This window comes from Taudactylus pleione, unplaced genomic scaffold (assembly GCF_031769625.1).
Source record: "Taudactylus pleione unplaced genomic scaffold, aTauple2 ptg000905l, whole genome shotgun sequence".
In the NCBI taxonomy this organism is placed as follows: domain Eukaryota; kingdom Metazoa; phylum Chordata; class Amphibia; order Anura; family Myobatrachidae; genus Taudactylus; species Taudactylus pleione.
Genome location: NW_028285306.1, coordinates 817,048 through 844,777, shown reverse-complemented (window position 1 = coordinate 844,777; position 27,730 = coordinate 817,048). Strand labels below are relative to the sequence as shown.

General features: G+C 45.5%; 1 protein-coding gene across 1 annotated transcript in view; it reads left to right on the top strand.

The window, feature by feature from the left end:
* Positions 1 to 25,778, top strand: part of LOC148473943 (uncharacterized) — a 68,785-nt gene extending 43,007 nt beyond the window's left edge. Inside the window, exons 10-21 of the mRNA XM_088459326.1 lie at positions 232 to 317; positions 6,043 to 6,328; positions 10,807 to 10,964; positions 11,859 to 11,903; positions 12,069 to 12,110; positions 12,200 to 12,458; positions 13,326 to 13,480; positions 14,525 to 14,572; positions 16,913 to 17,198; positions 20,356 to 20,516; positions 21,003 to 21,026; positions 25,174 to 25,778. Of these exons, the coding sequence (XP_088315452.1) occupies positions 232 to 317; positions 6,043 to 6,328; positions 10,807 to 10,964; positions 11,859 to 11,903; positions 12,069 to 12,110; positions 12,200 to 12,458; positions 13,326 to 13,480; positions 14,525 to 14,572; positions 16,913 to 17,198; positions 20,356 to 20,516; positions 21,003 to 21,026; positions 25,174 to 25,778 (2,155 nt within the window). The remainder of the gene's footprint in view (positions 1 to 231; positions 318 to 6,042; positions 6,329 to 10,806; positions 10,965 to 11,858; positions 11,904 to 12,068; positions 12,111 to 12,199; positions 12,459 to 13,325; positions 13,481 to 14,524; positions 14,573 to 16,912; positions 17,199 to 20,355; positions 20,517 to 21,002; positions 21,027 to 25,173) is intronic.
* Positions 25,779 to 27,730: the final 1,952 nt, after the last annotated feature.

Genomic DNA, 27,730 nt, shown 5'->3' with positions numbered 1-27,730 from the left:
TGGAGGAGGGTTAGGTTTCGGGTGCGGGAAGGGGTAGGTTAGATTCTGGCACCAGGGAGGGAGGGTTAGGGTATGGAGAGGAGGAGGGTTAGGATACCGACCAGCAACAAGTGTCGGTATGTTAACCCTGTCGGGATCCCGGCATCGGGATTCTGACCGCCAGGATCCCGACTGTCTGTATTTCATACCGATTCCACCAAAACATATCTAGGATTCTGCTTTCTAGTAAAGTCAGTTTCATGCGACTGAATATTATAAAATCTTGGGCTTTTTGTTACTTTTAGAATCTCCTGGCAAAGAGATCACAGAACCTGAAGGTAAAATCAAGATGATGTTTTTTTCGCTAAAGTTTCTGTTAAAACAAAGTGCAAAAATATAACATTGAGCACATACTGTATCATATACTGTATCATATACTGTATCATATACTGTATCATATACTGTATCAATTATCTGTAAGCAAGATATAAATATAATACATACTCCATGGCTCTGGTATTGCATATATTGCCTTTTGCTGTGCATAGGTATATCTGTACACCATAGGACATAGGTATATCTGTACACGATGGGACATAGGTATATCTGTGCACCATAGGACATAGGTATATCTGTACACCATAGGACATAGGTATATCTGTACACCATGGGACATAGGTATATCTGTACACCATGGGACATAGGTATATCTGTACACCCTAGGACATAGGTATATCTGTACACCATAGGACATAGGTATATCTGTACACCATAGGACATAGGTATATCTGTACACCATAGGACATAGGTATATCTGTACACAATAGGACATAGGTATGTCTGTACAGCATAGGACATAGGTATATCTGTACACCCTAGGACATAGGTATATCTGTACACCATAGGACATAGGTATATCTGTACACCATAGGACATAGGCACATCTGTACACCATAGGACATAGGTACATCTGTACACCATAGGACATAGGTACATCTGTACACCATAGGACATAGGTACATCTGTACACCATAGGACATAGGTACATCTGTACACCATAGGACATAGGTACATCTGTACACCATAGGACATAGGTATATCTGTACACCATAGGACATAGGTACATCTGTACACCATAGGACATAGGTACATCTGTACACCATAGGACATAGGTATATCTGTACACCATAGGACATAGGTATATCTGTACACCATAGGACATAGGTATATCTGTACACCATAGGACATAGGTATATCTGTACACCATAGGACATAGGTATATCTGTACACCATGGGACATAGGTATATCTGTACACCATGGGACATAGGTATGTCTGTACAGCATAGGACATAGGTATGTCTGTACACCCTAGGACATAGGTATATCTGTACACCATAGGACATAGGTATATCTGTACACCATAGGACATAGGTATATCTGTACACCATAGGACATAGGTATATCTGTACACCATAGGACATAGGTACATCTGTACACCATAGGACATAGGTACATCTGTACACCATAGGACATAGGTACATCTGTACACCATAGGACATAGGTACATCTGTACACCATAGGACATAGGTACATCTGTACACCATAGGACATAGGTACAGCTGTACACCATAGGACATAGGTACAGCTGTACACCATAGGACATAGGTACATCTGTACACCATAGGACATAGGTACATCTGTACACCATAGGACATAGGTACATCTGTACACCATAGGACATAGGTATATCTGTACACCATAGGACATAGGTATATCTGTACACCATAGGACATAGGTATATCTGTACACCATAGGACATAGGTATATCTGTATACCATAGGACATAGGTATATCTGTACACCATAGGACATAGGTATATCTGTACACCATAGGACATAGGTATATCTGTACACCATAGGACATAGGTAAATCCGAACCCCCCGAAGCCCCCCCGATCCGAGTCCGATCCGAGTCAGGCTCGACTTTTCCCGCCTGACTCGGATCTGAAATCGACGCAAAACGTCATCATCCCGCCTTCCGAGTCTCGCGGGTTTTGGAACCTATATAAGGTACCGGCGTCTGCGCCATTTTCTCACTCGGCTGTGGACAGTGAAGAGGGAGGGTGGGAGTTAGGGCTGGCTGGGCTGTGTAGTGTAGTGTAGTGCAGAGTAGTGTTGTGCTGTGCTGTGCTGCGCTGTGCTGCTGTTGTCCACTACTTCAAAGTCCATAGGGGCTGGCTGTGTTGTGCTGTGCTGCTGTTGTTAATAGGGGCTGTGTCCACTACTTCAAAGTCCATAGGGGCTGGCTGGACTGTGTTGTGCAGTCAGTTCTCCATAGGGGCTGTGTCCACTCCAAAGTCCTGTGCAGTGTCCCAGTCCTAAAGGGGTGCTGTAGTGTTGTCCAGGGGGTGCTCTGTCCATCAGGGGTGCTCCCCCCAAGTGCTAAAAAAATAATATATTTTCTGTGTTTGTGAATTGTGTGCGCAGTAGCCGCACGTGCATCAACAAAGTAGTGCCAAGCGTGCGCCTGTGTCATAAGTAAAGGGCCGGCTGGCTTGATCGTTAAAGGGTGCTGTAACCCCCAAAGTACACTCCAGTCCAAACCAAAAAAAAAATTATTTTCTGTGTTTGTGAATTGTGTGCGCAGTAGCCGCACATGCATCAACAAAGTAGTGCCAAGTGTGCGCCTGTGTCATAAGTAAAGGGCCGGCTGGCTTGACCGTTAAAGGGTGCTGTAACCCCCAAAGTACACTGTGAATTGTGAATTGTGTGGGCTGTAGCCGCACTTGCATCCTCAAAGCAGCAGCGACAAGCGTGCGTCTGTCTGTTAAAGGGTGGTGTAACCCTCAAAGTGCTCCAAAAAATAAAAAACTATTTTTTTAATGTGTTTGTGACTTGTGTGCGATGTAGCCGCACGTGCATCAACATAGTAGCAGCGCCAAGCGTGCGCCTGTGTCATAAGTCAAGGGCTGGTTTGGACATCTGGTCCGGACTGAAGGACGTGCCAACAATTTCTGATAAGTCTACTGTCACTGCATATGATACTGTCCTCAAAGCAGCAGCAACAAGCGTGCGTCTGTCTGTTAAAGGGTGGTGTTACCCCCAAAGTGTGCTACACAAACAATAAAAATATTGTTCTTTTTATTTCGGTCTTTGTGAAATGTGTGGGCTGTAGCCGCACCTGCATCCTTAAAGCAGCAGCGACAAGCGTGCGTCTGTCTGTTAAAGGGTGGTGACACCCTCAAAGTGTGCTACACAAACAATAAAAATATTCTTCTTCTTTTTTCTGTCTTTGTGAATTGTGTGGGCTGTAGCCGCACTTGCATCCTCAAAGCAGCAGCGACAAGCGTGCGTCTGTCTGTTAAAGGGTGGTGACACCCTCAAAGTGTGCTCCACAAACAATAAAAATATTCTTCTTCTTTTTTCTGTCTTTGTGAATTGTGTGGGCTGTAGCCGCACTTGAATCCTCAAAGCAGCAGCGACAAGCGTGCGTCTGTCTGTTAAAGGATTACATCGGTGACAGCATCCAAGTAGGCATGTCAGACAGTCCGTACCTGTACTGGCAGGAAAAAGAAGCAATTTGGAGGCCCCTGTACAAACTGGCTCTATTTTACCTGAGTTGCCCCCCCTCCAGTGTGTACTGCGAAAGAGTGTTTAGTGCAGCCGGGAACCTTGTCAGCGAAAGGCGTAGGAGGTTGCTTCCACAAAATGTGGAGAAGATGATGTTCATAAAAATGAATTATCAGCTCTTCCAGGGAGACCAGCCTCCAGAAGGTACAGAGGGACCTGTGGTGGTGGATTCAAGTGGGGACGAGTTAATACTTTGTGAGGATGAGGATGTACACACTGAAGAGGGTGAGGAATCGGTGGATGAGGAGGATGAGGATGACATCTAGAGCCAGTTTGTGCAGGGACACATTAATTGCCAGCTTGTTTTGTGGGGGCCCAAACGAACCAATCATTTCAGCCACAGTTGTGTGGCAGACCCTGGCGCTGAAATGATTGGTTTGTTAAAGTGTGCATGTCCTGTTTATACAACATAAGGGTGGGTGGGAGGGCCCAAGGACAATTCCATCTTGCACCTCTTTTTTTTCTTTGCATTATGTACAGTTTCAAACTGCCATCCTGTCTGCCACTGCAGTTTCACGCCTAGATGGGTCACGTGTTTGTGCCGCCCACTCGTGTCGCTTAGCATAGTCATCCAGCTACCTCGGTGCAACCTTTTGGACATAAAAACACTATTGTGAGGTGTGAGGTGTTCAGAATAGACTGGAAATGAGTGGAAATTAAGGTTATTGAGGTTAATAATAGCATAGGAGCAGAAAACCCTACAAATTCTGTGATTTTAGCTGTTTTTATGCTTTTTTTCAAAAAAATACAGATCCAAAACACAAAACCCAGAACCCAAAACACGGAAGGGTGGTTTTGGCAAAACCAATCCAGATCCAAAACACGAAGAAAGATCCAGATCCAAAACCAAAACACAAAACACGAAAAGTGGCTGGTGCACACCCCTAGTGTATATGTACACCATAGGACATAGGTATATCTGTACACCATAGGACATAGGTATATCTGTACACCATAGGACATAAGTATATCTGTGCACCATAGTACATAGGTATATCTGTACACCATAGGACATAGGTATATCTGTGCACCATAGGACATAGGTATATCTGTGCACCATAGGACATAGGTATATCTGTACACCATAGGACATAGGTATATCTGTACACCATAGGACATAGGTATATCTGTACACCATAGGACATAGGTATAGCTGTACACCATAGGACATAGGTATATCTGTACACCATAGGACATAGGTATATCTGTACACCATAGGACATAGGTATATCTGTACACCATAGGACATAGGTATATCTGTACACCATAGGACATAGGTATATCTGTACACCATAGGACATAGGTATATCTGTGCACCATAGGACATAGGTATATATGTACACCATAGGACATAGGTATATCTGTACACCATATGACAGAAGAATATTCATAGAAATTGAGCCTCCTATCAATTCATCTATGAGCCAATGATATCACTCGGATCAGGAGTGCCAATAGGGAGGAGCGGGTACTACTTACCTGGGCTGTTTGGAGGGGCCCAGCAGGGGCCCGGGTCATTGAATACCCCCATTGCTCTGTCTCCTCTCACTGCCATGTGCTGTAGTGGGCAGAAAGGGGAAGGGTTAAAGGTGGGGTTGATCGCACTGATCCCACCCCCTCCCCGGACCCCTTCCCGCCAGAGAAGCTCCTTCGTGCCCTGTGCATAGTAGTTTCTTAATGTTTTTTTGTAAGGGGCAGGGCCATGCCTCCTGGATTTAGCCAGACCACCCCCTCCCCCTCCACCCTCAGTACATGGGTCTGTCAGAGTCAGGGGCGTATCTATAATGGGTGTACGGGGAACACGGGCCCCTGGGTCCAGGGGGGCCCCGCACAGCACACCCTGCACCCATAATATTACTTACCTCTCTGGAGACCTGCGTTGGCGCAGGCGTCCGGCGCTGTAAAATGACTGGTAAATGGCCGCGGCGGACATTTTCCCATCGTTTGCGCATGCGCAGTAGAGGGAAAATGGCCGCTGTGGCCATTTTCCCGGTGACCTGTGCAGACACTATACACTCTGGGCACACTCTAGTGCCCAGAGTCTATAACTCAGTGCGCTGCCGGCCGCCGGGCTGAGAGGAGGGGCCCCGTGTTGGAGATTGCACACGGGCCCCCTCCTCTCTAGAAATGCCCCTGGCCAGAGCTTTTGATGGCGCTGACTATTGCAGTCATCTGAAACTCATAATTTGGGCCCTATTTATCAATTATTTTTTATGTTTTCACACTTTTTTCACATTATTTTAGTTTCACTAAAAAGTATCACTACAACCGCATTTAAAATTGTAGTAAATAGGTGTCAAAGTGCCTGATTAGCTATAAACGGAGCACACCGCACACAAACGTATACAATAACATCAGCCAGTAGATTTGCGCACATTAGTGCCCAGTATGTCCCTTTGTAGTTACTGAGAACATTTAATTGAATGTTTTTAGGAGACAATCTGGCTTTCCGAGGCATCAGCTCCCAGTCCAGCACTTACGATAAGTTTGGAGCTCCTGAAAACGCCATCGATGGCTCTCCGAGCACCAGATACATGGCCGGACATTGCTCTCACACTGACATGGACATAGAGCCCTGGTGGAAAGTGGACCTGACCAAAGTCTACAATGTCACCAAAGTCAAGATAACAAATAGGGGCGACTGCTGCAACGAGAGGCTGAATGGAGCGGAGATCAGAATAGGGACCTCTCCGGAAAAAGGCGGCAGCCGCAATCCAAGGTGAAGGGGAATTTTATTTGTGTGCTGTGCGAAGGAAGAGAATCCAACAACTCAGATAACTTCTGTTCAACTGTAAAATGCTTTTTTCAACTCCATTTATTTAAATTAACCTACAATGTACATAGTGTGCCCTCTAGTGTAGCAGAAAGTGCGCCCTGTGTCACCCCGCCCACCAATGTCATGTGCATAACGGTGGGTTTCATTCTGATCGAAATGAAATAGTACCCATGTGACCAATATGGAGTGAGTACAAATGAACACACTTTATTTACAAGTAACAAACAAACAATTATCAAACAACATACAAAGTATACAGTATACTCAACTTTTGTCTATGTATTCAGATGACACCGGTACTTCATCATCTCCAACATAAGATGTACTTCATCTTATCTTCCGGGGAGCCCTCGTTTCACAACGCCCAGGTAGTTCAATTTACATTGCAGGCATCCTATCTGCAGACTTAGGCCCTCATTCAGAGCCGTACGCTCTGAGCAGAGCGCACGCTCTGAATGAGGGCCGCCCTCCCTAAAAATGGAGCGTCCTCCTGGACGCTCGTATAGCTGTGGGTCACCACCCACAGCCTATACGAGCGTGCAGTTTGATGGCCGCGATGGTCGTGACCATCGCGACCATCGAAACTGCGAGCCGGAGCCTGCAGTTGAGGTTTTCAACCGCAAGCCCCGGAGTGATTTTGGCTCTATCAGAGCCAAAATCACTCCCACTGACATCACTAGTGATGTCAGTGGGCCGGCTTCTGACGGGAGGTGTTCCCGTGGGAACGCCCCCGTCAGGGAGGCACGCCCCCGGCACGCCCACCAAAGGGGGCGTGCTGTCAATCAACATCGACAGCACGCCCCCTTTGATCAGACACAACGAGTGAAGGAAAGTCCTTCGCTCGTCGCGTCTGGCGCATGCGCACGACGGAGCTCCCGCCGTCGTGCGCATGCGCAGAGCACAACATCGACCCACTTGCGAGCGGACAGCCGCTTGCGAGTGGGTCTGAATCAGGCCCTTAGATCCATGCATGAACTAATGGGTCCTTTGTGTACCTCCTGATTATATAGCCTAGTCTGGGGTGGTGGCTTTCCGGATATTAAGCCCATATTAATTACAAACTAGGTACTGTACCAAGCACTGGTTGGTCCAACGTAGTATTGACCAAACTTATCTCTCTTGCACATGCTCCATAAGCAGTAAGATATATACTACCAGACAAAGACATACAGTAATAACGTATCCTAGTATGTATGGAGAGGAACTGTTTCAAAGCTCCTTTGTGTGGAGAGTATGAACATCACTAACAGTTACCCATAATGCTTAGCATCTCTACACAGCTTATGATGGTCATCTCATTGGAATGTAGCTGCTACTTATAAGACATATAAGGCATGAAAGGCTCATTATACTTCTAGTAGTAGAAATGGCAGGTAGAGCTAGGCCCCTCAAATTATGGCTTATTTGACCCCAAAAGGTTATATCTAATAATTCTGTCCATAGACTGCAACTATAGTGCAATCTCTTTTCAAACCTCAAAGAGGCCTAGCAAGAGGTATATGTGTGTTACAACTTCAACTTATGTAGAAATTAACTATTTAACCACTGGTTACAGTCATGCCATGATGTCACAATGAGGGGGCGTGGCTGCCAGGACTAAGGAGAGACCATGCTGCCAGCATCAGTTTGAAGCTGAGTGCCCGCTGTGTCCTAAAAACGCTGAAGGTGGTGGCATTTCAGGTTGCAGGGTGCTTTTCCAGACACCATGCATGACAGATACAGGTGCTATAGGGCAGCGACAGTGCCACCCGCCCTAGGTCCTGTGCTATAGGTGCTGGCATCACTTGCCCACCCCTAGTTACGGCCCTGCATGTAGCCTAAATACAACTCACCGTAAGACATTACTGATAGTATCAAACTTCTGACTTGAATTTAATTTTTTTTAAGGTGGAAGTGGCCATTTGTCATAAGCTTCTACTTTACCTGAGGTTTTACCACACCCCTCTCAACGGCGTAGTCAACTTAATTAACTTCAGTATCGGCTATGGGGCAATTATCAAATTGGCTGTGAGATTTGATTCCTTCAATGCATTTAAAACAGCTTCTACAGTTTGTAAAGTCCAAATTTAGGGGCATATGTATCAAAGCTTGATGTGAGATAAAATTTGGAATTATAAATCACCAATCAATCAGCTCCAAACTATAATTTCTTAAACACGGCCTGCAAAATGTAAGTTACAAGCTGATTGGCTGGTGATATATATCTCACAATTTTATCTCACATCAAGCTTTGATACATTTGCCCCTTAGAGTGCAAAGGACTACAGTATACTCAAACTGCACCAAACTGGCCACTTTTGATTGACTTTTTAAAACTTTCCACCAGACTCACGGCAGTTTGGTCAAATATATCAATGATGGGTATGGGACTAGAACATAGAGAAGGATGTGGTATATTTTGCTGACATTGTGACTACATCCCCTTAAAGATGGACTATTTTTTAGATCCTTTAGATTATTTTCTGATTTAGCTGTTCTCCTAAAAGTTTTCCCATTTATTAACTCGAATACTTGTCTCCTATAGGAGCACACTACCAGGAATGACTCTATTATTTATGAGTATGAAGTGAGGATAGGTGGTCCCTGTATCTTTAGCAGCTATCCTATAGGAATTGTGTGAGGACCGGTTCTCAGCCTACTGTCTGCTAAACCTACCCTCAGGAACATTCCAAAGGTTCACCCTGTGCCATAGCTTACTAGCAATGCAAAGACACCAACCTCAGTTGGACCCGCTAACGCTGTTTTATTAACATTTTAATACAAAATAGCTCTCTGCAAATTTACGAGTTCTGCTATTTTTGTATTTTCTTTCTTCATTGTTGATATTTCAGGTCTTATACTTTCCTTAAAATGACAATTGAATTAGACTCTGACGTTCAGTTGTCACGGTGGCAGATGTCAGAATCATTGCAGCATACTGTTCCACCACATCCACCTCAGCATCATACGGAGCTGAATCTCCTTGTGCCACCAAGTGCCATATCTCTTGCGATCTTAAAACCTTTTCATGAACTATTTTGTGATGAAGTTTCCATTGTGACCATCTCTTGGCCAAATGTATTATATTATATACCTGTTGGGTGCCTTTTTTCCTGAACTTTCCAGGTATAAAACATCAGGGAATTTGTTGCTGGATCCCAACACTTTTCAGCAAAATTTCAGCTTTCAGAAGATCAGAGTCTTCTGCCGATTCATCTTCTAGATTAATATATGTCTTCTGAGCTTCCCTGAGCAGTACTGGTGATAATATGCCAGCCCATCAAATTTGTGTGACATTTGCTCCCCAACTACTGTTCTGTAAAGGTTAGATGTGGTGTCGTGTTTTGCATAACAAGATTTGCACAAATAGGTTTAATGTAATTTCTTAATTTACTGGGTATGCAAATGGGGAGAAACTGAACCGTTTCTTTCAAGACAGCCCTGTCTTTCACTACAGCTTTTTTTTACTTCACTACACTAACCTGTATCAAACCCTTTAAATATATCCTGCATCAGTGTTTCTGGCAGCTTATCCCACTTCTAACACCAACTGTAAGGGGTATATTTACTAAAGTGAGAGTTTTTAGAAGTGGAGATATTGCCCATAACAACCAATCAGATTCTACTGTACTTAACATTTAACTAGCACCTTCTAGAAGCTAATAGCTAGAATCTGATTGGTTGCTATGGGCAACATCTCCACTTTTAAAAACTCTCACTTTAGTAAAATTGCCCCTAAGAGGTAAAGCTTCAACACACAAAAATGACTTTGGCAACTAGGATAATGGGCTCTTCTACTGTGATTTATTGTTATCCTCAGACAAAGTTCCCCAAACACTTAAGTTCTCAGAAACTAAACAGAGTCTGGCTAACTATTCTTTAAATGCCAGTTCAAGGCAGTGGTTCCTAAACTGTCTTGAATCATGGTACCCTAGAGTATCAACATTGTTTTCACGGCACCCATAGGCCAAAAGTTTCTTATTGAGAAATTCTACAAAATAATGACATTTAGTTAATTGTATTTACCTGTCATCCTTTGGTTATTTTATGTGGTGGTAAACAGGGTGATGCTTCTGTTTTGTTCACATATTTTGTGATTGGCAGCTCCAAACATTTATTTTGCCTATCACCTTGACCATATATTAATGTGCCACCAACCCATGGCACCCCAGCAAGTGCCCTGTGGCACCCCAGTGTGCCACAGAATCCAGTTTGGACACCACTGAGTTAAGGTGCTTACACCATCATAACATAGAATGAATATAGTGCTTTGTCACCATATATGTACTATAAATACTCTTTGATTCATAAGGTTATATATTCTGTGATGCTGTATGGTTAATATTAGACTGAGTCTGCGAAGGAAATTTTACAGTATAGAGCAGAACAACCTGCTCTGAGCTACAGTAAACAATAACAGCAACAATATCTGTTTCACGCAGGTGTGCTAAAATTACCTCGCTGGGTCTTGGAGAAGAAGAGGAATATGTCTGTGGTCTAATAGGACAATATGTCACAGTTACCATACCGGGGAGAGCTGCGTATCTGACAATCTGCGAGGTGAAAGTTTATGGTACAGACGTGCCAGACAATTACACAGGTAAGAGGACAGCCCGAATCGGTTGTTACCGCTCGGTTGCAATCATGTAGGCGAGGCCACAGTTCCTGCCTCTAGTTTAGCTCAGTTCCAGCATACAGCGGTATAAACTAACGTGTTGGCCAGGATGAGAATAGGCGGTCATTCAAACATGAGACAAAGAAGTGAGGACCTAGGACTGATGGCAGAGGCTGGGATAACACTACACTTTGGCAGGACATTTTGTGGTTGGCCTAATTAAGGAGACCCTGTATATGAAAGGATTGGTGATCCCATTTGCACTTTATGAACTATTAAGCTGTGAGATTTAGGGCGTCAATGCCGCACACAGTTGGCCGATGTTTTAAGTCTGCGCTTGCATCTAGGTTTCACAGCACATGGGTCCCGATTGTCAGCGCTCGGAGACACAGTGCAGAATTGGACACAGGGTCTATGAATTTTAGTGGGAGTTCCTGGGAGGTAACAGGAGGTGGGGAAGTCGGCGCGGACGCGTTGCTGTAAGCGGCTTAGTCTAAAGACGCACACCTGCCAAAGGGCGCCTCAGTGTTGTAAAAATCGGCCACGGCATTAGCAGAAGATACAGACCTCAACGCTAACTTTTTTATGTGAATTTATATTCATTCAAAAATAAATAAATAAAACTGCCAATTTACACAATATTTATTATGTTGTTGTTTTTGTTTAATCATAACAGAGAAACGTCTCCATTTTTTTTTTTCAAGTATATTTATTGGATTTTCACAAAATAAAAGAAATGAAACAAATAAGTAACAGAGCAAATGCAATCAAGTATATGCTAACAACATACAATTTAGGCAATGTCGGTAATGTCAGTAATCGTAGAGAAACAATGCATCAGCATTTCAAAATCATAAAATACATTTCTTATAATTTCAGCCATCTCTATTAACCCCGACTCTGCTGAAAGTCAAGAACATGACCGTAAGTCTTGAATTTATCTTGAAAATTATTATTTTTAAAAAAAAAGCGAAACATTATGCAAACGAGCAGCGTAACTGTATAAGAGCCGCCATTGTCGTCTTCTTTTCTGTGGAAGAACTCTGAATACTTTTGCTTCATGTCCCAATTGTCTTTTGAACTTCGCAGATGCGACCGAGTTGAGAAATATTTTGAAGCACTCGAACGCTGGTAATGACTCGCCCCATCCCTACGCCTCCTATTGCTTTGCCAGATGTCCCCTATCCCAGATAATAAATGAAAGTTTATATGTTCCTCAGCACCTAACGTAGCCCTGGCTGGGACCACCACCCAGTCCAGCACAGACAGAGGGGACTGCAGCAAAGCATCTGATGGGACTATCTCCACGTGTTCTGAGACCACTGCAGAGCAGAATCCATGGTGGAGCTTAGACCTGAAGTCCGAGCACAAGGTGTTTTCCATCGCTGTGACCAACAGAAAAGATAAAACCCCCGAAGACCTTGACGGGGCTGAGATTCACGTGGGAAATTCTGCTAGTGGATGGAAGAAGAACCCAATGTATGGCTCAAGTATATCCAGAAACTATATGCTGTATATATCTGCCAAGGAGCAGTGGCAGCTCCATTGGTGGGTCTTTAGCGCAGTCCAAAATTCAAATAGGGGAGACACACCAACTGCCAGTGAGTCCCGGCCGGTGATGTTTGGCAGAGTTTGGGGTGGCAGTTGGTGTGGCTCCTCTATTTGAATTTTGGACTGTGCTGTAGCCTCACCTCTGGAGCCTCCACTGCATGGGAGATGTTCATTCCCTTCATTTTCTCAGTATTTTGGGGAGGAACAAAAATGCAAAAGTTGTAAATAATGAATGGGGTTCTCAGATTGAGAAGTCAGGGAGGGTTTCCATGTGATGTTTTACTTCTGCAGGCATGCCAGCCCCACTGGGAGAGCAATCCCTCCAATATATGCATAAGTTAGTGTGGGGGATGTAGTCAAGTTAGCGTCAGGTGTGCGCTTGTACGTGTGTGAAATCTGGACAGTTATGCACTAAACACCTGCATATATTATATCGTTAAACAAAGAAATGGTTCAGACGAAGAACAATTGCATTTATACATATCTTTATACAGCCATCTTCTAGCGTTACTGTTTCTGTTTGTCATAGTGGAGGAGATGTACTGAGCCCAAGATAAAGTACCAACCAATCAGCCCCTAACTGTCATTTTTCAAGCACCGCCTGTAACATGACAGGAGCTGATTGGTTGGGCCTATTTAACAACAACCGCATGTAAATGCGTTTGTGGCACAGAAATTTCACCCCAAATCACAATGCTGTAATAAAAATGACCTCATGTATTTACCAAATTTGGGGCATGGGGACAGAGCTTCCGAAAAAGCTGACAGTGTTACTCACGTCTTTGTATTCCATAGATGCGGCACAGTATCCTCCATCGGACCCGGAGAAACCTTTTTGTTTAACTGCGATGGGATGAGGGGCCGCTATGTGACCATTGTTATCCCAGACAAGGTGAAGACTCTCAGCCTATGCGAGGTCCAGGTGTTCGCTCTCACTGTGGACACCCCAAGTAAGGAACTGATTTATTCATATGGAAATGACAATATTATGGAATAAATGATCAGTGAGAGACTGACTCCAATGAGATTACCATAGACCACAATGCCCGTGTAACTGGCGATCCGCTGCAGGAAGGTGAGCATGTTCGCTAGTAGGGGGCACGGTCTCATGGTCTAATCTTGGCCCTAATTGGGAACATTTACTGGACAATGAGTAAAACTTCTGATTACTGTACTCTTCCAGCTTGTTAGCATATTGGCTGCTGAGTAATGGGTACGGTGGTGCTAATCAGCTTTGTGGGACTCAATTCCGTACCCTAGGAACCATCACCACTATTACTGGGAAGGGCAACTACACTTTGTAGATGTAGGGGTCTATTTAGCAGTGTTAGGAGACAGAGTGAAAAGTGATAAGAAAGTGATAAGGTGCCAGCCAATCAGATCCCAACTGTCCTTTTTCAAACACAGCCTGTGAGATGACAGTTGGGAGCTGATTGGCTGGCACCTTATCACTTTCTTATCACTTTTCACTCTGTCTCCTAACACTGTTAAGTAAATAGACCCCCTAGGCTTAGCTGGGGCGCAAAGTGTGTGTGTGGGGGGGGGTCATCATTTTTCAGCTCCCCTCTTCTTAAAGTGAACAGTCCCACACACACCAGCTGTGGGGTGATCTATTGTTACATAGTGTTTCTGGGAAGTGGCAAAACTCAGCTCAGCAAACGCAATAGCTATCTGCCGTGTAGATTTAAATGGCGTGTTCTCAAACCCAGTAGAAAGCCAAAAAGACAATACAATGTTTCAGGTAACACTGCAGACGGGCAATGCAACTGCACAGTCTTGTACCATAGTAGTCACTGGCAAAAGCAATATAATATTATACCCGTATTTGGCTAGCTGCATAGATTTTGGTTGTAAACACTAGTTACATTTCTCCATCAGACATGGCGTGAAAAATAATCGGATTTACCCCCTCGCACTTACAGGGCAGAAAACCCCAATCGTTTATCCTCATTTAATTTTGCAGAAAAAATACAGATAATTTTTTTTATACTTAGGTGAAGACTTGAATGAAAATGTTGAGCTCCAGAAGAAACACCATGGAGGTAAACGTTACCTGTAACCTGGCGCGTTTCCGATTTGTTCATGCCTTATAGACCTGGGATTCAGCTAGCGTATCTATTATTCAGGTGGGGGGAACGTAGCACCTACTCTTGTAGGAAAACACAGAGGATTAATCAGTCACATCCTGAGGCTAGAATAACCAGGCACACTAAGGGGCTCAATTAGAGTTTTGTGCCAAATTTACGCGTTTCCGTAATGTATATACATTTTCTTCTGTCTGCATATACATTTTTGCCCATTGAATGATTTGTGTCCCTTTAAGCCTGGAGAGACAAAACAGGGGCAGGTAGGTGGAGGGCAAATGCTGGGTACGTACACTACAGGTGTGTTCATGTATTTAAGGTGCCTGCATACTAGATGACTGTTTGCACGATTTGGCTGATCCCAACGCATCGGAATGACAAATCGTGCAAATTGTGTAGATCCCGATGCACGGTCCCTTGAGTCGTTTGTCGTATCCTCAGATCTTACCTACATGCCGTTAGATTTGGCAATCTCGTTACCGACGTATTGGAAATCGTTAAGGACGCACAACTGGTCATTGGTCAGATTGCACAGTTTAAAGCACGATATCGAACAGTGTGTCCGGGAGTTGCCGGGGAGTTGCCGGGGAGTTGCCGGGGAGATCCAGGGAAATATAAAGAAAAAACCAGCGCTACTGAATAATGAAATAAAAAAATACTAGATGGATGGTTATGAATATAAAGATACCAATCGATCAGGAGTGAGTTCAAGATTTAAATCCAGCAGAGGTGTATAATACCATTGGATGGAACAGGATACAGTGATCCAAATAGCAAATCGTGGAGGGTCCCAGTAGTGAAGGGTCTCAACGCGTTTCGCTGAGCAATAGCCGCTCAGCTTCATCAGGACTCCTATTGTGATGCAATCAGCAACCGTCTCTTTGGGCTGATATTGAACAAATATATCAACACATCATCTGAGTGCCATTATGGGGGTCTTACTACTGACTTTTGCGGGACTTACCAGTGAGAATCACCTGCAGCCGCTCATTTATAGTCAGGCATTCGGTGGTTAGCATACACCTTATGTATATATGTCAAGTTTAATACTTGGTTATTTTATTTCATTTATTTATTGTATTCATGTGCACATGTATGTTTATTTTTATCTCTAGTGCTATATCAGCACAATAAATAACCGATTGGTATTTTTATATTCACAACCATCCATCTAGTATTTTTTACTTTCATCATTCAGTAGCGCTGGTTTTTCTTTATATTTTTGTATATCTACCATTAGGGAGCGATAACCCCTATACCAGCAGCTCTCTTGTTAACGCTTCCTTCTCTATATACAGATCCAGGGAAATCATTGATGACATCGCATGGTCTAGTGTGTAGGCACCTTTAGACATAAGCGTACATGTGCAGATATACTGGTGCTGGGGCAATGGTACCTAATGATAATTACTATCAGCAGCACCATCTATCCCCTTCTGATTGGCTAACGACATATCTGCCCTCTAGTGCACAGTACTTAGGGCCTGATGCAGAGACGTAATGACTGTATTTACACAGTGGAGTGATTATCGGTAATCTGCGTATGTGTCTAAATCACACCGCGCATACATCAAGGCACATTACCATCGTCACTCACGGGGACTTTTTACTCGCAGTGTGATTAACAGTCAGGGGGCGGGTTGTACTAACCGTGTGGAGTACATCCTGCCAGCCACCGCATCCCTACTGATCGCATATGTACTAACATACGCGATCAGTACCGGAAAGGTCAGTTCCTCCGATAAGAGCTGTCCTTTGTGATCAGCGCTGCTACCTCGACTTCCGGGTTTATAACGCATGCGCAGAGTGATGCAGCGGCCGCAGGGCACGCTGGGAGGGATCCGATCGGACCCGTCATACCAGCGCGATGTGGAAGAAGCCCGTAGTCTTCTATAGGGTTACGCCAGCAAAGCTTTGTGTACGGTGGCTAACTTTGCTCGGGAGGTTACTATACCCCCTCTATGTTCACATGGATAGTAACTACTGACGTCAGGGTACGTCTATTGAAGGGGATCTATCCACAGCCGAAGACCCAGGGGTGAGAGCCTGACAGAGACAGGGAGAGCACCCATAGATTAGGGGCAGGGTGGGAGATCATATATGATATATTAGGCGGAAAAATCTGATTCAGGAACAAATATTTTTTTAAACACTAAAATGAAAGCACAATAACACTCCCTGTAAGTGGCGGTAATATTAATACATTATACAGGGATAGGTGCTGCAAACTGTTTACTAGGTTATAACAAAATAATGTCTATATGTTATCTTCTAATTTATTTTATTTTATTTTTTAAGTAAAAAATGTTGCTCCGCAAGGCGTTCCTTCCGTGTCTTCCTTTTACGGAGCCAACGATGATGCCAAAAGGGCCATTGATGGCTCCCTGTCCAGCAGTTACATGGCAGGACAATGTTCACACACAAAAAAACAGCTGAATCCCTGGTGGAAACTGGACCTGAAATCCAAATTCCAAGTAATGACCGTTGCCATCACTAACCGGGGCGACTGCTGCCGAGAGAGAATCAACGGTGCCGAGATTCGTATCGGAGACTCAAAAACAGATGGTGGAATCAGAAACCCCAGGTAACCTTGTGTACGGGTCTCAGCGCCTGGAATTTATAATCGCAAACATGGCGGAGAATAACGAAATCCCTTGGGTGCAGTCGTTGTACAGGAGAGAAGTTGGTGGACATCGAAGTGAAGGTGCTTGACAAAGGCACAGAGGGTACAGATCTATGTCCACCCATGTAGGTGGAGAGGTCTGGCCGTTCGGGGCATAGGTCAGAAAACTGGATCCTATGGGGCCCAATTAGTGAGGATGAACGATACCCAGGACATGCCGTCATATAAAGCCATCTACCAACATCATATAAGGATTGATCCTACAGGCATCTGAACAACCATCGGGTCAGGACTAACATGTAGAGGTGGTGGTTTAGGAAGTGTTGACAGACTGATGTTTGGTTAGAGTCAGATGGCTCAGGGGAAGGATTTGGTGGTGAGCCGGACTTGGAGTTGGGAGTTAAAGGTGGTCTTGGAGTTGGGAGTTAGAGGTGGTCATCAGAGAGGAGTGGAGGCTTAGGTCTCCCTCTACGTTGACAATACCTCCCTTTCTTCCATGTGTCATCCTCAACTCAGTCCTCTCTTTATCTCCCAACAGTCAGTCCCTCTCCCAAACCGGCTCTTTCCATCTCTGCAACATTTCCAGGGTCAGTCCATTTCTTACCCTGGAAGTCAGTGATAACCTTATCACCTCCCTCCATGATTACTGTAATCTCTGGCCTCATTCCCTTTCGATCTATACTTAACTCTGCTGACTTCCGTATTTTCCTCTCCCTCCTGTCCTCTTCGCTCTACCAATGAATGTGCCCTTCTCCTCCCCGATTACTCCTTCCTCCCCGTCTCCAGGACATCTCTCATGCTGCTCTCATCCTCTGGAGTTCCCTCTCACCCTCTTATCAGACTCTTCCAGCTTCCTATGCTTCAAAACGTATCTCTTTACGCTAACCTACCATCCCTCCTGCAAACGCTCCATCCTCTGCAATCCCTAATGACTGTGCCCCTCTATAATGTAAGCTCTCATGAGCAGAAACCTCTCTCCTACAGTGATCTCCATGTAATTATGTAATCTGTGTATTATAATTATGTACAGATGTGTCCACATACATCTTACCTCCGTCAGCTACAAGTCGCGTTAAACCTAACGTGTGAGCGCCGTGCGACTCGGTAGTGCTGAGCGTGTTTTCGTGCAACTTTTTTATCTTTAAATGCGTCAATGGCAAAGCAGTTTCTGCTGCGTAAATGATATGCGTCATGCCAATATTCTGTGTGCGACTGCGGGTGTATCTGCATGCAAATTACTGTGACACTGTATCGTAGCGTTTCGCAGGCACATACAGCCGCAGTCGCACACAGAACATAGGCATGCCGCAGATCATTTTACTCAGCAGAAGCTGCTGGCGTGATCTATTTGCATCACTTTGCGAATAAGACGCACGTGAAGGTAAAAAGTTGCACGAAAAGACGCTCTGCGCTGCCGAGTCACTAATAGAAGGACTATTTAACGCCTAAGGAAGTAAGATGTATGTGGACACATCTGTATAACGGTAAGGTTACCTGTAACTGCCCTGTGTGATCACCCATCTACTGTGTCATTTTACATTGCTCCATCATTAGGTAGGGTGCTACATGCCATTATGGGCAAAATTAGGGGTGTGCGAGTGGTGCCGTTGCTCAGGGCGCAGGACCCCGGGGGAGGCACCGTCACTGCCCCAGGGTACCTGCATAAATAGCTCTGCCGCAGAGCCGTCTGGAGCGTCCAAGGTCCCGGTCAATGTTCTATTCCCTAGAGCCGGCAGTCCCTCCCCCTAGACGTGATGTCACGGTTTAAGGGGTGGGGCCAGCACAGAGCCCTGTTCCGGCCCTGATGGCAATATATAAATAACAGATAATGATAATTATGTCAGAGGCAGATTGCAGACGGTTGTACCACCTGGTGTACTAATCAGGGGTATAATCACTAAATAAAGCACTAGCTGTGGGACGTTCCACAGGGGTGTAAGTACATTTGCAAAATATGCATCTAGAACTGTGTTCACAGACAGTCCCAGAAGGAACAACGTACCCCCGGTTCACAAGGGGGCGCTCATTCCTTACAGTGCATTCACCACCACTGCCCCCCACCCATATTTCAGATATAAAAGTTGTTCCCCAAAATGTGCACCTCGCCATCCATACCATATTCCAGCGCTAAGTCGCTTTGCATTTGTAAATTACCCTCCCCTAGCCCTGATTACGTTTAAATAAGTAATGTTCCACTAGGACACAGGTTCTCAAACATGGTCCTCAGGACCCCAAACAGTGCATGTTTTCCAGGTCTCCTCACAGAATCACAAGTTAGATAATTAGCTCCACCTGTGAACCTTTTAAAATGTGTCAGTGAGTAATGACTACACCTGTGCACCTGCTGGGTCACCTGGAAAATGTGAACCATTTGGGGTAATGAGGACCGAGTTTGAGAACCACTGGTCTAGGACAATCTGCACAACAGTAAATCACACTCAGGGCCTCATTCAGAGGCGGTCAGAGGATGCAAGCGGTCGCTCAGAAACTGGGCGGCCACTTGCATCCTGACCGCCCGCCTCTGTTGTGGTCGTTAGGCTGTGGGTTAACACCCACAGCTCTAACGACCGCTCGGCGACCATCGGGGCTTACGACGAGACCCTAGGGTAGGGTCTCACTTGTCGTAAGCCCCGGAGAGCTTCTGGTGCTGTCTGAGCCGGAAGCTCTCCACTGACATCACTAGTGATCACTAGTGATGTCAGTGGGGCCTCCCCCAAACGGCAGGCGTTCCCATAGGAACGCCTCCGTTTGGGCTGCCACCCCCCCGGCCCGCCTTCCAAACGGGGCGAGCTGTCAATCAACATCGACAGCTCGCCCCCTTTGGATCGAGACCTGCTACGACCGGCGCTGTCGGTCGTAGGGGGTCTCACGCATGCACACACGATGGCGCCGGCGCCGTCGTGCGCCTGCTCTGTGGGGGGCCGTCGACCCGGTCCGAGTGCATCGGCGCTAACGACCGGGTCTGAATGACCCCCTCAGTGCTGCCGTTTGTCGTTTTCACCTTGAAATTTGGGTAACACAGATTTGAACGCCTTGTCGTATTACTGTAACAGATAAGGCTTATTTATGATAATACTGAAAACGTAGGTGACTGTCCAACGTCCATACTATTTTCCAGGTGCGCAGTTGTATTCCGAATGAATTATGGGGAGACGATGTCCTTTAACTGCAAAGGAATGGTGGGGCGATACGTGACAATTACTATACCCAACCAAGAACAGTTCCTGACGCTTTGTGAAGCCCAAGTATTTGCTGAATCTGTTGAGATGCCCCAAGAAGGTAACGGTCATAATGTTCTACTGTATTTGTCACTTGTCTCTTGGTTATAACTATTGTATGGAATTTACCGATTTGATGAACCTTCCTATCCCTTAGTTTATATGGATGTATGGAGAGGTCTCACCTAAAATCTGTAGGAGTCCCCTGATCCTCCTCAACCATTTCCCGTGTTACACTTAAATCGTCCCTTATTTTTACTAGTTCGAGTCTATTATCCCTGTTATTAACTCATGTCCTCCATTTGCTGATAATATGTTTAACAGATTCTTATTACATTCCTGTGCACTTTATGGTATTATTGAAGCACTTGATGAATCTGATGAATTTTCTGCTTCTCTACTGGCGAAGAAGAATTCATTTTGGGTTTCTGTGAAGACATTATACAGTTGTTACATATCTGACTCCATTCTAAAAAGCTTCAAGTTAGGGTTTGCACTTTGTGTGACTTAAAGATATGTCTCTCTTTTATTTATCCACTTATTTCAGGACAAGACCCAACCTCGGTGCCCGGTAAGTGTTCTGTATTCTTCTACAATCAGGTCAGGCTGTGTTATACAAAGTTAGGTCCCCATTTATCAACGAAGGTAAAAATACCATCAGAATTTTCATTTAGTCTCACTATGATACAAGCGAAAAATCCACTGGTATTTACTACCGATACTTACCCCTCCGGCGATGTCCCGCGAAGTCCTCTTTGTCTGAATTAAAAACGCTGCCAGCGACGGGGGTCTTGTGAAATGTGCATGCGTGACGGTCCGTCTGCACATGTGCATGACGCGGTGACCCGACAGTGCCTGGAAAGCTTCGCTGGAGCCGGAGAGGCAGTGACCGGTCCCAGTTGCTGGCAATGGGGACCAGATCGCTCTCGTCATCTAAAGATGGTGAGAATGATGCTGGGGCAAACAGCGGTAATCTTAGATTACCGCCGTTTTATAAATCCAGAAAGGGAGGCATAACCCCTTAGCTGTTGTCTGTATGTATAACTGTGTACAAAATACTAGAATAAAACGGGTCATTGGGCGGGATGTAGTTACGATCCCACCGGTCGGGATGGCAGCTCGCAGAAAACCGGCGCCAAAATCCTCGACAATAATAATACGTTGTTCAGCTGCCTCTTAACCCCGTGTTTTCCAGGCTGTACACCACAGCTTGCAGTTAGCGCAGTATTCCCATGTTGTGATTTACTAAAGGAGGAAATATGGATTACTGACTTAAAAACTGTATCATACGTTTCCTCTGTTCCAGGACGCCTTGTTATTACTGATAATGATAAGTATAGAATAATATTGAGTCATTTTGTCATTATCCCAGAAGAATATGTAGAAAGACAACAAAATGTCTCTAGATCTGCCAAACCCTCCCATAAAGGGACCTTTCCCCAGATTAGTCAATTGGTCCCCACTGTTTGCATGAGGCCGCTGACACCTCTCCTACCCATTTAATAGCACTAGGCCACTGTAGGAGAGCTATCCAAATCCGGCTAACATTTCTAACAGTGCGTCGGACACAGAAGGTTTAAGAAAACTTTACTGAAGTTCTCGTACTACGATCTCAAAGAGTATAGGAGACGGGACAATTATATCCCACAAACATATGGGACTGGACGAAGCCCCTCTGTTTTTGTTACTGTTGCCCACATTTAACATGAGGGGTACAGACAACATGCAACAAGTTACCTTTATGTCTGCCATATAGGGGTAACCCCCCCTCCCCCATATATTACCTTTCCTCCTCTTTCCCCTCCCATGAGAACCATTAGCCATCCTGTAGGCAGCAGGAAGCCACAGACTGAGAGTTATACAGTGGGAGGAGCAGAGTCCCCAGCAGCACAGAGTATATCAGGAGATGAGTGATGTGATAGTCAGGACAGGGCTGCATGTGACAGGGGCAGTGACATGATGTGAGGAGGGGAATGGAGGCAGCAGGAAGCCACAGACTGAGAGTTATACAGTGGGAGGAGCAGAGTCCCCAGCAGCACAGAGTATATCAGGAGATGAGTGATGTGTTAGTGAGGACAGGGCTGCATGTGACAGGGGCAGTGACATGATGTGAGGAGGGGAATGGAGGCAGCAGGGAGCCACAGACTGAGAGTTATACAGTGGGAGGAGCAGGGTCCCCAGCAGCACAGAGTATATCAGGAGATGAGTGGTGTTAGTGAGGACAGGGCTGCATGTGACAGGGGCAGTGACATGATGTGAGGAGGGGAATGGAGGCAGCAGAAAATCACAGACAGAGTTATATTGAGGGAGGTGCAGTATCCCCAGCAGCACAGAGTATATCAGGAGATGAGTGATGTGTTAGTGAGGACAGGGCTGCATGTGACAGGGGCAGTGACATGATGTGAGGAGGGGAATGGAGGCAGCAGGAAGCCACAGACCGAGAGTTATATAGTGGGAGGTGCAGGTTCCCCCAGCAGCACAGAGTATATCAGGAGATGAGTGATATGTCAGTGAGGACAGGGCTGCATGTGACAGGGGCAGTGACATGATATGAGGAGGGGAATGGAGGCAGCAGGAAGCCACATACAGAGAGTTATATAGTGGGAGGAGCAGTGATACCAGCAGCACAGAGTATACCAGCAGCACAGAGCAGTGGTACATTTTGTGGCTCCTTACACACTGGGGCAGGACTATAGTTTTGTCCAGGGATCCTCTATATGAGCCAAATGTCCATTAACTCCAAGTTATTATTAATATGTTATGCTCCTTTTCCCCACATTTTTTACAGACGAGGATGAGGCAACGGACCCCCCGAGTTTGGCTGTTAGTGAGTATGCTTTACTTACGAATAAAGGTGATGGGCTGCACTAGTTCATCTGATGAAGTAAAACCTCACAGTAATTAATATGTTCTGCAAAGACATTTTCTTTCTATTTTTCCAAATTAATAAAAGGAAAAGTGCAGAGAAGATAGTAAATGTACATTGTCCCAATTGATAAGATAACTGATATTTGGTTTGTTACATTTATTGAACACAGAGATTCAGTTTCCTAATTATAATAAGTGTCTAACTCATGTAGGGGACCCTTTATTTTAAGGGGGCGGGGGGGGGGTTATACTGCACATGTAGTGCCTGATTCTTAGTCAGACGCATCCGCAGTCACTTTGCGATATGACCACGGCAGCATATACGCCGCGCATAGGGTCGGACACACAGCAAAAGCCAAATGTACTACCCTATGCTAATGGCATTATCAGTCCACCTATGCGTGTATCCGCGTCTCTTCATGGCATGTATCGCGCCGCCCACTGTTTTCCCAGCCGCCATCATTAGCACCGACATTTGCACCCGCCCCACATTGGGTGAATACGGTGCATCTGAAACAGGCGTCTCATGTTCTTCGGTGCTTCAGACAAGCGCGGAAGTCGGGCTACACGCCCATGTCACCCACATGAGTTGGATCCAGCATCTGCTCAGTCACTGCCCAGGAAGCAGTCTGGCCTCACATGGATTAAACCGCCCGCTGTCATACCCTCAAACTTGCCTACTCTCCCAGGACTGCTGGGAGCCTCCCGAAACTTGTGCACCCCGCAAGAGTAGGCAAGTCCCCCAGAACGGCTGCTGACCCACCCCCACGCGATCGGCGCAAAAGTGGGCAGTCCGGGGGTGCGACGACGTGATTTGTGCTGAATCGCATCATCGTAGCCCCACCCACCACTGCTTTATAATGCCGGTAATATCGGCATTGTAAAGTGGGGGCGGGGCCACGATCACGTCGCACACCCCCGCTACGCCTGCCTAACCCACCCTCACTCGCCTTGTTGCACCGACCTGGCACCCCCTTCCCGGAGGGGACTGTCCAAATGTCGGTAAGTATGCATACCCTCTGTTAAGGTGCGTGTATGGTGCACAATGTGTACCCAGCCCGACATTTTAATCGTCGGGACCCGGCGGGGGAGCCAGCATCGGCAAGTGCAAACACAGTTGCTGACAGTGACAGAGCGATGGCACATCAACACTGCATTTGTCAGCATGTCCCTCACTAACGACACCCCCCGTTGGCCCTGTATGTAGGAACATGGGCACGCATCCTTAGCTCCAGAGCGGGTACACACTAGGTGATGCGCCCAATATGTTGCTCGGCTCCACCGGCTCGGACGACATATCGTCTAGTGTGAACCCAGCATAAAGGGTCATATTATCAACAAGTTTTATCATACGCAACGAGAGATAAACTCATCATCATACTCACTGCGTATGAGAATGGTGCTCCAACCAATCAGCTCCCAACTGGCATTTTTCAAACAGATACCAGGAGCTGATTGGCTGGAGCACCATTATCATACGCAGTGAATTTATGATAAAACGTGTTAATATATATGGGCCCCTAAATCCTTCAGGTAATAGGTAGGTCCCATAGGTGTAAAGGTTCCCTTAATTGGAGCATCCACAAAATTTGCACTGTACTTTTTCTTCCAACACACACACACACACACAAAAGAATGTTGAAGTTGTTTCTAACCCATCTACTTGTGACTCGTCCCCTTTAGTTGGCATGTATCAGTTCAGTTTGAAAAGATGCCCTTGCATCCCTATTCACTTAACTAAGACTTAGCAGGCGGACATGACTATTAGTTTCGGAATAATGTAATCGGTCAGCTCATTCATTATTTCAGCCAAGGACTCGTTACATTATTTTCTTTTTTTTAATTTTCAGATCTTGAAGGAAAATCTTTTAGATTCGCAGAGCCAAGTGATAACAGCTACATCTACCTGTCTCCTGCCAAGTCGATGAGTCTGACGGCCCTCACCCTCTGCATGAAAGTGTCTCTGGACGTTCCCGAAAACAGAGAAACCATCCTGTTCTCCTACCGTACTCTATACTACGACGAATTGAATCTTTGGCTGGAATCCAATGGGAGAATTGGTCTATACATGAGCGGGGAAGCAGCAATGTTCCCGAAACTCGACAGGAGCAAGGAGTGGAATCACCTTTGCCTGACTTGGGAATCCCGGCGCGGCCGCTCTGAGCTGTGGGTGAACGGCAGAAGATCTGGGAATAAGGTTTACCGCCGGGGCCACACCCTGCGGCCAGGGGGCATCGCCATACTGGGCCAGGATCAAGATGAACTGGGAGACGGCTTTGACGCAGCCCAGAGCTTTGTGGGGAAGATGAAAGACGTGAACATGTGGGATAAAGTGCTGTCGCTAAAAGCCCTCCGATCGGTGGCCAAGAACAAGGAAGTTGAACAAGGAAATGTTTTTGATTGGAGCGCTCTGACTTACTCAGTGAGGGGGAACGTTGTGGTTAGCGATGAATAAAACATGGGATGTGCTTCTCTCCCAGACGTTCACATAAGCTGAATATCTCACCCATTAAAGAAAGGTTTTACACTATGCGTGTTCATTGTAATTCTTTGTTGTGCAAAAACCATCACTAAAATGACTTCTCTTAATTGTAAAAAAAACAAAAAACAAGAAAACAGATAATCCTCAACAATAATTCATATTCTGTGAAACACTCCATGGCGGCCATTAGCTCCCTTCTATGTACGGTAGGTAGGTAGATACGTGTGAAAAGGAGATGAAATAGAACTATAAAGATATAGTGTACAGGGCACTGTACAGTGCACTGGGAAGACCACCCATCACCTGCTGTGATGGGTGGTCTTCCCAGCAGCTGCAGAAAGGAGGTAGTCAGCCTCCTGTACAACAGGAAAAAGGAAAAGGTGTGCAGCGCTGATAAATGTACACAATTTAATGATATTGAAACCAAAACAATGACTAGATACACTCAATCATAGACAAACAAATGTAGATTCACAGAAATGATAATAAAAAAGTCAAAATGACATAAAAACATATATATCATGCATGATATTAACCCTGTAGGCACTAATTGCTGCAGCAATAATATGGGAAATGGACACTGATGGTCTTGTCTTTCAATAAAAACTGGAGTATAGTTGTAGATCCAACAATAGGCAAATGGTTTACCAGCTTAGGTCCAGATGAAGTGAGGATCCTATAATTAGCGATGGCATCACAACCAGCGAACATCCAACGCAAGGAAACGCCTCTGGGAAGTCAATGCTGGAACCAAAAAAGTAAGTCCCAAGTCCAATATATGCTCCAGTGTAAATCCTTAGGAGTGTCCAAGTAATAAGTGCCTGAATCAGGGAGAACCACCTTGGTTCTCCCTGATGGTTCCCTTAGTGGTTCTCCCTGATGGTTCCCTTAGTGGTTCTCCCTGATTCAGGCACTTATTAAACTTTGCCAATGTAATAGAGTCCAAAAACAAAGTAACAGAGAGAACTCGCATATTTTTCAGACTTAAAAAACTCTCACGATTTAAAATCTCATTCAGATATTTTCCCATTTTGAAGATAAAACTCAACCAATGTGACGGTTACTGCTAAACTCTCACATTTTCTAATCTCTCACCCTATTACATTTGGCCCATAGAGTATCCTGTATAAATGCAGCCAATCCACAGACACGAGGCACAAAGTCACCGGCACCTGCTGACCAGATGCACTCACCGTCCGGCGGTTACAATATGGCGGCCTCCACAGAGCATAAGCAGCAATTTTGAACATGGAGGCGAGTCTTTACCTCCCACCTCGCCTGCACATCACTAACTGCTGAACCTCCGCTTATTAGTAAAGAGCATTACAGTCATCCCGCTGTACACATCAGTCTTTATTTACATGACATCATAGTATTACTCTATGGTAATTGCTGTATTTTGTTAGATCTCCAGTAAGAATGAAGGTGTGCAGTTATTTACAGCTCGGGAAACAAACAATGGCATAAATCAATGTAAAAACACACAAAACATATTTACAGTAAATGGGCAGAATAACAGCAATAATCCAACTAAAAAAAAATAATTTCATAAACTTATGCTGAAAACCAACCAAGCCGTACAACAGAGAAGCCAGAACCATCCAGATATAGAGTTTATTTAGTGTTGGGGGCAGCTATATATGTACTACCTGCCTGCTCCGATCCACGTCTGCCTCCCCACACTGCCCTGCCTCCTCTCCTCCTGCCTCCACCCACTGCCCCGCCTCCTCTCCTCCCCACACTGCCCCGCCTCCTCCTCCTGCCTCCCCACACTGCCCCGCCTCCTCTCCTCCTGCCTCCCCACACTGCCCTGCCTCCTCTCCTCCTGCCTCCACCCACTGCCCCGCCTCCTCTCCTCCTGCCTCCCCACACTGCCCCGCCTCCTCTCCTGCCTCCCCACACTGCCCCGCCTCCTCTCCTCCTGC